We start from the raw sequence: 13718 nt of genomic DNA, 5'->3' as shown, positions 1-13718 counted from the left end.
TGAATGAGGCCTACTAATGGTAAGACGACTTGCTCTTATACATATATATAAATATTATTAACTTATAATATTATAAAGTATAAGGGTTGAATTTTAACTTTTAAAATTCTAAGGGCTTAACTTGGAATTAAAGTATTCATAGGGAAGACTTTTCAAATTCCAAAACTTGAGGACAAGTTTTGAAACTATTCAAAACTATTGAATTCCATAACTTATGTGTTTAAAGTAGTTTTAATCCAAAAACTCTTCAAGTTCCATAGCTTGAGGACAAGTTATGGAAGACTTTAAACTATTAAAAGAATGTGACTCTTCCTTATTCATAACTTATGGAAATCTTTATGAGTTTTATGAATCTTAAATGTGATTTTCATATAACTTGAGGACAAGTTACAAAAACACATTTTAGAATCAACTCTTAGATTAATTTGGATTGAAAACAACAATTTCACATAACTTTTCTATTAATTTAAGCAACTCATAAGAACAAGGTAATTCAAATCAAACTTTTTCATGTAATTAGCCTAAACCATAAACTAATACAAAACGTGAATCTATTGACAATTATTTTTGAAACTGGATTAGCATGAACATTAACACATCAAAAACAGGTTTATAAGTTGAAAAACAGCTTAGGGTAATGTTCCTAGTCCATTTCCAGCCAAAACAGTCGAAGATATGTTGTCTGGGGGTCTAACTCGTCGAATGCATGAACCAACTTGACAAGTTGGATCGTTTTGAACACTTTTAAGGCATGGACTCGTCGAGTCACCAGATGGACTCGCCGAGTCCGTTGCCCAGACAGCAAAAAACTTTGATTTTTCAGCATTTTTCAGCGCTTTGCATAAAGTATAATTGAAAACAAGCCTAGGCTCTGATACCACTGATGGGTTATGAGCATTCTAACACTCCTAAGTGTACATGAAACTGTAACACCCAGGATTTTGAAAGCCAAGAAAGTAAAGGAAACCCTAAATTTAAGAGGGACTCGACGAGTCCAAGGAAGGACTCGGCGAGTCGGAGCGGGATCCAGGTCGATAAGAAAGTGACCAACTCGACGAGTCGACCGAGTGGACTCGGCGAGTCTGGTCTGTGCGAGGAAAACCCTAAATCCGGGGCTTGGAGCCTATTTAAGCATCTCAATCTTCTTCTTAGGGCTCCTTTACAGCCTCTCACACCCAGAACGCCGCACCTTAAGCCCCCATTGTGTTCATTCAAGCTATTAGCCATTTTTGAGTGGTTTCAAGGAAGAAGAAGGAGTGGGAATCTTTGAAGCATCAAGGAGTGGTCTTGGATCCGAAGTTTGGGGAGCATTTCAGAGCATTGGAAGGTATTAGTCGTTTCTCTCCTCCAGATTTTCCTTGGTTATGAGTTTTGGGGCTTTTAAGCCATGTTTAAGACCAATCTTGAGCTTGAGGTCCAGATCTGAGGTTGCTACCTCAGATCCATGCTTGTTTTGGTATGGAATCCCATAAAGTATCAGCCATTGGGTGGAAATTGGAGTCTCTTGGTCCAAAACCCTAGCTATGGGTGTATTTTGCCTAGATCTCACTCTCTACACGTAAAGTTTGCAACTTTACGTGGGAAATAGGCTTGGGGAGGGTAGATCTACAGTTTGGAGCTCATGCATGACTTGAAGTCCTCTGCATGTAAGTGGATCTTAGTGGACTCGACGAGTCCTTCGAGTGGACTCGGTGAGTAGCTTGAAGATGAGGAGGAACTCGACGAGTGGGATGAACAGCTCGTCGAGTCGGATGAAGATGGGCATGAACTCGACGAGTTGGATGAACAACTCGGCGAGTTGGATGAAGATTGCCGTGTGCTCGGCGAGTCTGTTCTTAGACTCGGCGAGTCAGGTCGAGTGGTCCTAAACCCTTCGAGTTAAGACTCGAGTCAGCGAGTCGAGCCAGGACTCAGTGAGTTGGTCAGGACAGGAATCGGGAATCAGTAAACTTGGCGAGTCAGGGGCTGACTCGGCGAGTAGAGTCGCGAGTGGAAGGACTCTGGATTTATGAACTCGGCGAGTCAGTAGGGTGACTCGGCGAGTAGGGTTGACCTGGAAGGTTGACTTTGACCAGGACATTGGCTTTGACCAGAGTTTCGGGGAGCTAGCGGAGCAGCAGTTCAGAGTTAGCGGTCAGGTAGCGGTCAAAGGGGTTAGCAGCAGCAGTTCAGCAGTATCAGGTGAGTTTCCCTTTGTATGAATGGGTCTACGGCCATAATGCCGGCCCATGTAGCTATGAGTAGAAGACCCGGGGGTTAGCCCTAGGCACAGTATGCTAGTGTGATATTTGGACGAGGTCCAATGACGAAGGGCGGGTGCCCAAGGAGCGGTCTACGTGATAGTTTATACTTGTTGTCTGTGTGATACTTGTATGTGCCTGGTAGGGAGGTGAGAGAGGGCGAGGTCCCGTATCTCACCAATAGCAGAGTGTGGATGGTGTTCCACGTCTCAGTAGCAGCAGAGCAGGGGCGAGGCCCAAGATAGGAAAGGAGTGAGGGTGGGCTGGGCCCGAATCTCACTATCAGCAGGAGTATGGACGAGGTTCCATGACTCATCAGTAGCAGGACTCGGGCGGGGCCCAGAGATAGGCGAGGCCTTAGAGCAAGAGTTGTTAGTATATGTTTAGCTTATGTAATGTTATGTGATATGTTTATGTGCTATTATATGTTAGTAGGCGAGGCCCTGTGACAGGCGAGGCCTAAGTGAAACAGATCTGTACCCGAGCGGGGCTCGAAGCCAAGCGGGGCCTGGAGCGGCGGGGCCGTTGTAGCGGGCGAGGCCCGAAGTAGGGGGCGAGGCCCCGGATAGCGGGCGTGGCCCAGTATGTGCAGTATGTGGTTATGCATGGTATGTGGTAAGGTGGGGAACTCACTAAGCTTCGTGCTTACGATTTTCAGTTTTGGTTTTCAGGTACTTTCGGTAGCGGAGGGAGGAGCTCGGGATGATCGCATGGCACACACCATGGATTAGTCAGCCTGGGAATGTTTACTCTGATAATAAACAAGTGTTTTGAATTTAATACTCAAAAGTTATGTTTGACTTATGATACGTTGTTTATAAATCCATTTTTAGTAATGTTCTAAAAGAAATTTTTAGTCGTGATTTTTGGGTCGTTTCAGAAACTCTAAATATCTTGGATCTATGTTTTCTCTATTATACATGCAAATATGAATATTCCAAGGTATTACCCTAACTAGCATACAATCTTTTGATACTTGGGTAATAAAATGGATACAATACATACCTTGTTGATGTAGCTTGACTCCATGAAGCTCGAGAGCCTAGTGCCCCAAGTGTGACACCTCAAATGGTTCACATAACATCAAATACACATGGAATAACTTAGAGAGAAATGATACACTTCATGAAATCGGCTAGCCCTCACCATTCCTTCATAGTCTCTCATGGTGCCGATTTTGACAATAATAAGATGCTTATATAGTGTGTTACAATTAGGGTTACACCATGTAAGCCCTAATTGTCATGGCCTTTCATTTCCATGATCCATGGGTTCAAAAACACCATGGAGCATCCTATGGGTTTTAGCCCAACTTGATAATCCATGGAGCATTAGCCCACTATACAAGTATGGATGATTTACACAATCAACCCATATATTTAATTAGTCTCCTTTTGATCACTTAATTAATTCCAATTAATTCTTGATCAATACTAATTAAATAATCTTATTAATATATTAGAACTTATAATATATTACCAAACCTTAAGTGTTATTTCTCTCATTTTAGTCTATCTAAATGTATGATGCCATGCAACCCAAATGGACCATGCCGAGTTGGGTCAAGTACATACCAAATATAGTTATGGACTTAGACACCAATCCAACACATATGGGGGAGCCCATGACATTCCTAGGTAAAGACCATGTAGGGGAGCCCATGACATGCTGGTATAAGACCCAGGGGAGGCCACGACATCCTTATATGTTTATATATGTGTTATGTAGTATGATAGATACTTCTGTGATATATGATATGCTAGTTGTTTATGTATGTTATTGCATGGAAGACCACGGGGGGAGCCCGTGGCAGTTGGATATAAGACCATGTGTGGGGGAGCCCATGACATTCCTAGGTAAAGACCATGTGGGGGAGCCCATGGCATGAATGTATATCACCCTGGGGGGAGCCTACGACATCCTTATATGTTAGTATGCATGGCTTATGTGGTATATGTAGCTTTTATAGCTAATATGATATGTGTTATGTGGATTGTGTGTGGGGTATCCTATAGGGGAATCACTAAGCATTAGCTTATAGGTTTTGGATTTGTTTCAGGTACATCTGAGCCTAAGGGCAAGGGCAAGGCTTGATGGCGCGACGTGCACTCTCTCAGACATTTTTTGGGACACTATGATATTTTGAAATAAAAGTTGTAATTAATATGAGTTTTGAAAACAATTATATTTGGATTTCGTGATTTATGAGATGTGTTTGGTTAATCAAAAATGAAAATTTTCTTTTGAAAAATTGGGTCGTTACATGGTCCTTGTGGTTTCAAAACTTTTGATGTGTATTCCTTATTGCTCACTCCGTCATCTTTTGTCTGTTAATTGAATGACATTTTTGTCATTTCACTACCATAAGGACCATTTATGAAGTTTTGCCTTTTTTTGTAAAAAGAAAAAGAAAAAATAATATAATTATTTAATGTAAAAGGTTCTCTCTCTCACCCACACACATCTTCTTCACATTCTTCTTCAAATTAAACCTCTCATACATACACACATACATATATGGCTGGCTCTTGAGTTATCGAATCCACCAAAGATGGAGTCCTTACTTATATATTTGCACATTAGTAGTGAACCACGATCCAAATTATTTACAAAAAGGAACCGGAGGAGTATTTATCATCATCAGGGTTCGGTTCACAAAGGAAAATGATCCAAAATTGTGGTACACCTCCAGCTACACTTCACCCACCTCCCTCACTACGCTAACTCTAGGTTGAAAGCTCAATGTTTTCACGAATTTGATCTTGACTTTTAGTTTTACTCATCGGTCGATAGCTAATGAACCCAAAAGAGAAAGTTCTGAATTTGATGTTCTGTTGATGTGTGTATCATCTCGCCTCCAAAATTCACAATAGAGAAGATGAAAGTTAATTCATATTGTTACTTGGTTGATTCTTATCATATTTGGTTTTTGCTTTTATTTCTCAAGTTCGATTCAAATTTCCGGCTTCATTGATGGAGATGATGCCGGAAAATTGTCATCATTACAGCTACCAGTGGTTCAACGGAATGTGACGTATTCACAGGAGAATAGATTAGGGATGCAACCAGTCCAAGCTACACCAACCACACATGCACACCATCGAACCGCATCAAAACTGTATGAAAAACGGTCGTCCAGATTCTGATTACCCCTACTGGTAGTGGAGTCCCACCGACTGTAACCTCCCACTATTCGATCCCAACCACGTGCAATCATTGCTCTATATTCTTTCTCATATCGAAGGAGCCGATGAAGTGTATCACGATGAAGAATACTAAAGAAAAAATTGTTTATCAAGTCGCATAAATTCACGCTTATAGTCGACCTAATTTGTGATAACCAATTTCATTCCATGGGTCCAATCGAGCTTCATCTCGATGAAGTCGACCTAATCCTATCAGATAGTGTGCTTGGGAGAAGACAATTTTGAATCAGTTTTCAAGGGTTGGATTGATGAGACTACTAATCCTGGAACCAGTCTTGTTATTGTTGTAAAAATAACTTAATCAATAAAGGGGAGAAGAGAGTAGAAGCAAAAGGGGAAGTTGACAGTCACAAAAAAAAAAAAAAAAGATGAGCTTGATTTGCAGGTGGAGAGAGAGAGAGACATGGTGGGTAGGACCCTTTAAATAACAAAAGACTTCATAAATTGTCTCGTGATAATGAAATGACGAAAATGCTAACTTAACAGAGTGATCAATAAGGATATTTTGTTAAAAATTTTGAAATTACGGGGACCATCTATGAATGTTTGAACTGAAGGTTCATACTCTCATACTTATTTGATCTTATCAATTGTTATAATTTTTCTCGAATAAATCATAAATTTTCTAGGATAGAGACTTATTTGATCTTATCAATTGTTATAATTTTTCTCGAATAAATCATGAATTTTCTAGGATAGTATTTTTTTTAAACTTAAAAGTCTAAGGGGGTGTTTGGGATTGCTTTTGAGCATCAAAAGTTCTTTTTGTAGAAGGACTTTTAGTGGAAAGACTTTTTGCAAAATATGTTATTTAAAAAATGTTTGGATTAAACAAAATAATTTTTGATTAACTTTTATATGTAAAGTCACAAAAAATCAGATTTTTATGACTTTATAAAACCTCTCCTTTACTCTTTGCAAAAAGACATTTTAAAAAAACTTTTCAATTATCCAAAAATCTTTAGTTTTTTTTTTAACTTTTTAAACAAGTTAAGAGCTAAAAGTGAATCTAAAAACAATGCCGAACACCCTCTATAAGACTATAACCCTCTATAAGACATTGATGAAGCTAAACTATTTAAAAAAAAAAATGCTGCAACTGAAAATGTGAGGTATTGGCTGAAAATCTGAACTCTTATTTATTGTTCACTTTAGCTGCAGGTTCGCAAACACGATTCACATAACACAGAGTCCCTCTTGCCCGATCGCAGCCATGGCCGAAATCAATCACCCTTGAACCTTTTCTTACCGGTAAGCCTGTATTCATATTTCTGATTAGTCTATTTATAAACCCTAATTTTCACTACCTCGTTTCTACACAAATACTTCGGTTCTTCACCGCCTATAAACCCTAGTTACTCCTTCTCTAGCTGAAATGATCTTTCTTCTTCGAAGAAAACATGCCTTCAAATCATCCCTCACTAATCCAATACACTTCGTATCCAACGAATCAAAAGGTTATATCATTCCACCACTCATGTCCCCTAAACCCTCTCAAAAACCCCAAATTAACAATCCTAGGGTTTTATCATTCAAACCCTTTTCGACACAATCCTCCAAATTCCCCGAATATGAAATGCCAACAGTTACATGGGGCGTTGTGCAAGGCCGAAAGGAAAAACTCGTATCACGAGTAATAATCTCCGATTACTTAAAAAGCATAGGCATAATCCCTGATGAACTAGAGAATCTCGAACTACCTTCCACAATCGAAGTAATGCGTGAACGCGTTGAATTTCTGCAAAAGATAGGGCTAACAATCGACGACTTCAATGAATACCCATTAATGCTCGGTTGCAGTGTCAGAAAAAACATCATTCCAGTACTCGGATACTTAGAAAAAGTCGGAATTCAAAGATCAAGAATGGGTGAATTTGTGAAGAAATACCCACAAGTCTTACACGCTAGTGTAGTTGTGGAGCTTGTGCCTGTAATCAGGTTTCTTCGTGGATTAGATGTAGAAAGACAAGATATTGGGTATGTGTTAATGAAGTACCCTGAGCTTTTAGGGTTCAAATTAGAAGGCACAATGAGTACTTCAGTTGCATATTTAGTAAGTATTGGTGTCAATCCAAGAGACATCGGTCCCATGGTGACACAATATCCATACTTTTTAGGCATGAGAGTTGGAACCATGATCAAACCATTAGTCGAATACCTAATTTCATTAGGTTTACCAAAGAAAGTGTTAGCAAGAATGTTTGAAAAACGCGCGTATATAATCGGGTATGATCTTGAAGAAATGGTCAAACCGAATGTTGACTGTTTGATTAGTTTCGGGGTTCAAAAGGAAAAACTCGCATCAATCATCGCCCAATACCCACAAATTCTTGGCCTCCCTTTAAAAGCAAAGTTATCAACACAACAATATTTTTTCAATTTGAAGCTTAAAATAGACCCCGAAGGTTTTGCACGTGTAATTGAAAGAATGCCTCAAGTAATTAGCCTTGGTCAAAATGTGATGATGAAACCGATTGAGTTTCTTCTTGGACGTGGGATTTTAGCACAAGACGTGGCTAAGATGATTGTGAGATGCCCACAATTGGTTGGTTTGCAAGTTGGATTAATGAAGAATAGTTTTTACTTTTTCAAGAGTGAAATGGAGAGACCATTGAAGGAGTTGGTGGAGTTTCCTGAGTATTTTACTTATGGTTTGGAATCAAGAATTAAGCCGAGGTTTATGAGGTTGAAGCATAAGGGGATTAGGTGTTCTTTGAGTTGGTTTTTGAATTGTAGTGATCAAAGATTTGAAGAAAGATTGTATGGGGATTATGTTGAAATGGAAAGTGAAGGGCCCATGTTTGTTATGGGTGGAAAGTTGGAGTTGCCAGGGAATGAAGTGGTGTGTGATGAGGAAGATGAGAGTGATGATGAGATACTTTATAGACGTACGGTTTCTCTTTAGTACACAAATGACTTAAGGTTTCTTTTGTACGTTTTGATTAAAGTTATCAGTTTTGACAATCCAAGTTTTTAGAATTGCAAGAATTTTGTTTTTGGGTGTTGTACATTGATTGGTGGATCGTTTATCTATCTTGGTGAATCTTGAAACTAAGCTAGTTATTTGTCCATTTTATATTGTTATATATGATAGATGATATTGATAGTAAAAGATCGGTAGATGCTGTGATTTGGCTTTGTATCTTGCTTGAGTTTTGGTTTCGCTTTAGTTTTAGATTTGACTTATGTGATTTTGATTTTGAATTTGTTAGAATGAATTTTGAAGAAGGAAAATTAGGGTTCTTGAAAGAGGGTGAACGGGGTAAAATGATTATATTTGGCATGATTTTAACGGCTGCCCCGTTGTGTTAAACAGTTTAGTGACTAAAAGTGTTAATAAACTACGTTTAAGGGGCTACTATTATAAAAGTGCAAGCTATTGGGCTGAATATATAACGTTTTAGTAAGCACAAGGTCATTTTTTGCAACCTAGATTTGGTGGTGCTAAAAAAATCCCCTTTTTTTTTGCCTAATAAAATAATTCTCTTTTCAATTACTTAATTGACAAAACTGCACAAATGGTCCTGTGGTTAGCTCAAAATTGTCACTTTGGTCAAAAAATGTTTGGACTAGCACCAGAGGTCCAAACTTTTCATTTTATTGTGAGTTTGGTGAATTTGCTTTGAACTTTTTTCAAACGACAAATTTGCCCTTATTAATTTCTTTTTCTATTTCTTTTATAATTTTATTGTACTTGTGATATAAAATTATATCCAAAAAATATACAATCCCATGCTACCCTACCTACATACCTCTAGAAACACTAATATAATTTCTCTCTCTCTCTCTCTCTCTCTCTCTCTCTCTCTCTCTCTCTTCATTACCGTCGGACCATCACCTCTTGCCGACAACCGCCGCCGAACCACCACCACTTGACGGACTATTATCTGCCAGACCACCGCTGCTTGTCGTCCTATCCTAGTCACCTCTGTTGACGTAGATCAGAATACCTGACGACATAGATCTGAACCATTACCCACTACCGGTCTCTTCCTAGAACGTCGTCGTCGTCGGATAAAGTCTGGATCTCCGGCAAAAACTTCCCAAATATTGAAACCATTTTCACCGGTCTCTTCCTGGAATATCACCGCCATCAGAAAACCATACCAGATATTGAAACCCTTTGTAGATCTTTCGATCTATCTCAATGTGACGATGAGGCTAAGTGATGACAACGCTACCGGAGAAGATGGACGGTGGCAACGACTCAATCTGCAAATCTTGGCGATGTAGACTGAGAAAAAGGGGGGGGGGGGGGGGGTCATAGATCTGAAAAAAGGAGAAAGTCGAAGTTAGGGTAGCAAGCTACGTTGCTGCCAGAGACGATCTGCAAACGACCACCACTTTTTCGTCTTCTTCTTTATAGATCTGAGATGGTTTCCGGTGGCATTCCAATGGTGGTCCGATGACTACTCTATTGTTTCAATGGTTGTCGGAGAAGGAGCAACACGGGGTCATCAATATCGTCGGAGAAGGAGCAAGACGAAGCCGATGATGTTCCAAATCTCCGTCTGTGGTGACTCTGATGATGACAACTTGAGAGATGTTTTTGAGACTAGTGGTCAATGGTGGGTTTTCTGATGGTGGTTCCATGTCCGATGGTGGTGGATTGTGGTGGTTGGCGGTTATAGTGGTGATAGATACAGGTGGCCGACGGTGGTGGTGGTAGATAATGGTGGCAACAAGTTTTTGTTCTTAAATGTGTGTGAAAATGTTCTTGAGTGTTTATGAATGTGAGAGGGGGGGGGGGGGTTGGGTATTTTTTTTTAATTCTCTTAAAAATAATTATAAAAATAAAATAGCAAGGGTATATTTTCTTTTTTCTTTTAATCATAAAAGCATTTAATTAAATAAAAAAAAGCTGAAAAAGAAAAAAGTAAGGGTAAAACCGTCCTTATAAAAAACTTCAAAGTAAATAAGACCAAACTCGCAACAAAATAAAAAGTTTCAACTTCTGGTGCTAGTCCAAATTTTTTTGGACCAAAGTAGCAATTTTGAGCTAACCACAGGGACCATTTGTGCAGTTTTGTCTACTTAATTTATAGGATTATTTATTATTAGTTTTTAAATTAATTTAATAAAATTAGATTAATGATATATGTATTTCTCTTTTTAATAAATATCAAGATTTTAAACTTAGATACTAAATTTCTAAATTATGTCGTTTTATCTTAATAAATATATACCTCATTTGGTTTTCACTTGGTAAATATATCATTCCTCATAACATTTATTTACTCTACTATCATTTAATCATCCGTGTTTTCTTTCATCAATTATTATTTATTACTTCAGCCCAGTAAATATTATTGTTTTCCACTATCACGAATGTTCGAAGATAATCAATATTTTTACTTTCATATCAAAATTATTTCTTCAATCTTGAATAAGCAGCTTCAAGTGTTAATCGTGAATCATCTAATTCCAATTTTTAGCTAATAAAATGACATAGTTAATATATATTCAGTTTTCTCATATATATATATATATATATATATATATATATATATATATATATATATATATATATATATATATATATATATATATATATATATAGGGAAAAGTGAATATATGGCTGTCATGTATGTAATATTAGATATAGAACCATCAAAATTGAATTCATTTTGATTAAAAAACATAATTTTTTTCTTTGTTAGCTTCTTCCTATTACTTTTAAGCTCATATTATTCCTAATTTCATAATTTATCTTCAACATCTATGTATTTCGAATGAGTTGTTTTTATTAGACCTCTAGTAGGCTTTATCGCTTTCTTTGACACCTACCATATATATACTTGCATGGTCCTTTTTAATGTGTTATGAGAAGAAGTTTATTGGGTTTTTAATGAACAATTTTAATTTTTCACTATAATTTTCTATATTAAATTTGAATATGAAGATTTATAGGTAGTTGATAATGTATTTTTATACATGGTTTGTGGTGTAAAATAAAATATTTAAACCTCCATAAAAATATGTACAAAGTCTATCATCTACCCTAATAGTGAATATAAGAAAGATGGTAGAGAGATTTGATTGCATTTTGTTAAAACTATGTAGTTATTGATGGTTCTATAAGCCACATATTCCCTAAGCCCATATATATATATATATATATATATATATATATATATATATATATATATATATATATATATATATATATCTTAAGGCGATATTTTGTTAAAACGTCACGTCACGTCAAATACAAGCTTTGAAACCAATACACATCATGACAAACTTTTTAAAACTTAGATAAATCACCAATTTATTAAAAAGCAATATATTAATAATATTTAAATTTATATTGTTTTTATTATTATTATCAGATTAATTTACATTCTAAATAAATAAATAAAACTTATATAAAATTATATATTTTTTATTTATTCAAGACACAGTTTTTAACAACTATATTTTTAGTGTTGATATATTTAAATGATTTCAACTCATAAGAATGATTTAAATGATTTTAACTTTTATATATATATATATATATATATATATATATATATATATATATATATATATATATATATAATTTTTTATTTTCAAATAAAAATTAAAATTTTTGTTGGATTCATTATTGAACTTTAAATAACATTATATTATTTTTTTTTAAATTTATATTATAGTCTAACCATAAACTACAATATATTATTGTTGAAGTTTTTAATAAATAAAAATTATAGTTTAAAGTCAACAAATTTATATTTACATCATTAAATATTGTAAACAAGTAGAATGTAAAAACAACATAATATTCAAGCCAGTTTTTATAGTATAACTCAAAATCCGTTTCAAATTAGTCTATAACCGTTTCAGATTAACCTATTTACAACTCAAAAGTGAACATTAATTTGTGTATTTGAAAAAGAAAAAAAAGACTAAACTGCACAAATGGTTCTTGTGGTTTGCTTAAAATCGTCACTTTGGTCCAAAAAGGTTTGGACTAGCACCACAGGTCCAAATTTTTCATTTTGTTGCTAGTTTGGTCCAATTTGCTTTGAGCTTTTCCATAATGACCATTTTACCCTTAGTTTTTTATTTATTTAAATATTTTTCTGTTTAAAAGAAAAATAAAAAAAATGTATTTTCTATTTTACTTTTATAATTTTTTGTATAAAGGAATAATATATATATATATATATATACAATCTCTCTCTCTCTCTCTCTCTCTCTCTCTCTCTCTCTCTCCCCCCCCCCCTAAAATCTACAACCCCATCTTGTTTCATTCTCATATAAATACCGATGCATCTTCTTCCATTTTCGTTATCTGCAAAAATTTGAGTTGAAGCTTACATCAAAATACCCAGTTCAATGGCTTACACCCAAAATCAATTGTTCTTCACGACTTTTTTTTACACAAATCAGCACATGTGATCGATTCAGATTGAAAAAAATGAGAAATTGGCCCAAATCCTTTAACATAAAGATCTTTCACGCATACATGGATGATTGATCGAGTGAGTAACGATTGTACTGTAATTGTGCATCGTAGTCGTTTCAAAACAGGGAGGAAAGTTGAAATCATAATCAAAGAAGAAGGTATGGGGATTTTTAATAAGGGAATGGTGTTTTGGGTCTTTTTTATAGGGATTTCCAATGGGTTCAAGAGCCCTAGTTTCTTCCTCTTCCTCTATATGTTATATCAAAGATCATAGATTTGTAGAGGGTTTAATTGTGAGAGAGTATGTATGTTCATACGTTTGATTTTCTACAGGAAGAAGGAAGAAGATGGTTATGTTCGTATGTTCATATGGGATGAAAGAGAGAGGGGTAGGTGGGTGGTGAGGATGGATTTCATATTCAGGGAGAATTGGTGGATTTCAAGGTCCGGTGATGATGATCCTCGCAGAGGTTCAATAACCATCGATCGTGGGGAAGAAACAACCACTGGAGGCGTAGGGAGGAAATAGACGGGAGGTGATAATCGGTGGTGGTTATGGTATTGCCGGAAAAAATGGAGGCGTAGGAGTTCATTTCCACAAATCTTATTTAGGGTTGCTGATAGGAAGGGATGTCGGTGGATCTGTGGGTTTTGATCGGGTAGGGGCAGGAAACACTTACCTTGGTCAGTGGCATCCGATGGTGGTGGTGGCGGCGGAAGGTGGAGCTGGCAGCTTCCGGTTGTAATTTAGATGGGGTTCAAAGTTTTTGGAGGTCAGGGAGGAAGACAAAGGTGTGTCTTTGTTGTTTACGAGAAAGAGAGAGAGAGAGAGAGAGAGAGAGAGAGAGATCGTATATTTTATTTATTTATTTTTATTCC

General features: G+C 36.5%; 1 protein-coding gene across 1 annotated transcript; it reads left to right on the top strand.

The window, feature by feature from the left end:
• The first annotated feature begins 6509 nt into the window (after positions 1-6509).
• On the top strand, positions 6510-8517 carry LOC111879971 (transcription termination factor MTERF4, chloroplastic). Its single transcript, XM_023876395.3, has one exon. The coding sequence runs from the start codon at positions 6822-6824 to the stop codon at positions 8349-8351; it is 1530 nt and encodes a 509-aa protein (XP_023732163.1). The 5' UTR covers positions 6510-6821; the 3' UTR covers positions 8352-8517.
• Positions 8518-13718: the final 5201 nt, after the last annotated feature.

Source organism: Lactuca sativa, chromosome 4 (genome assembly GCF_002870075.4).
Source record: "Lactuca sativa cultivar Salinas chromosome 4, Lsat_Salinas_v11, whole genome shotgun sequence".
NCBI classification, from domain to species: domain Eukaryota; kingdom Viridiplantae; phylum Streptophyta; class Magnoliopsida; order Asterales; family Asteraceae; genus Lactuca; species Lactuca sativa.
Note: the sequence above shows the minus strand (reverse complement) of the source record. Positions and strands in the feature narration are given on the sequence as shown.

Bases quoted from the DNA above. Each gene is read 5' to 3' on its own strand.
- LOC111879971 (XM_023876395.3), top strand. From the start codon at position 6,822: ATGATCTTTCTTCTTCGAAGAAAACATGCCTTCAAATCATCCCTCACT.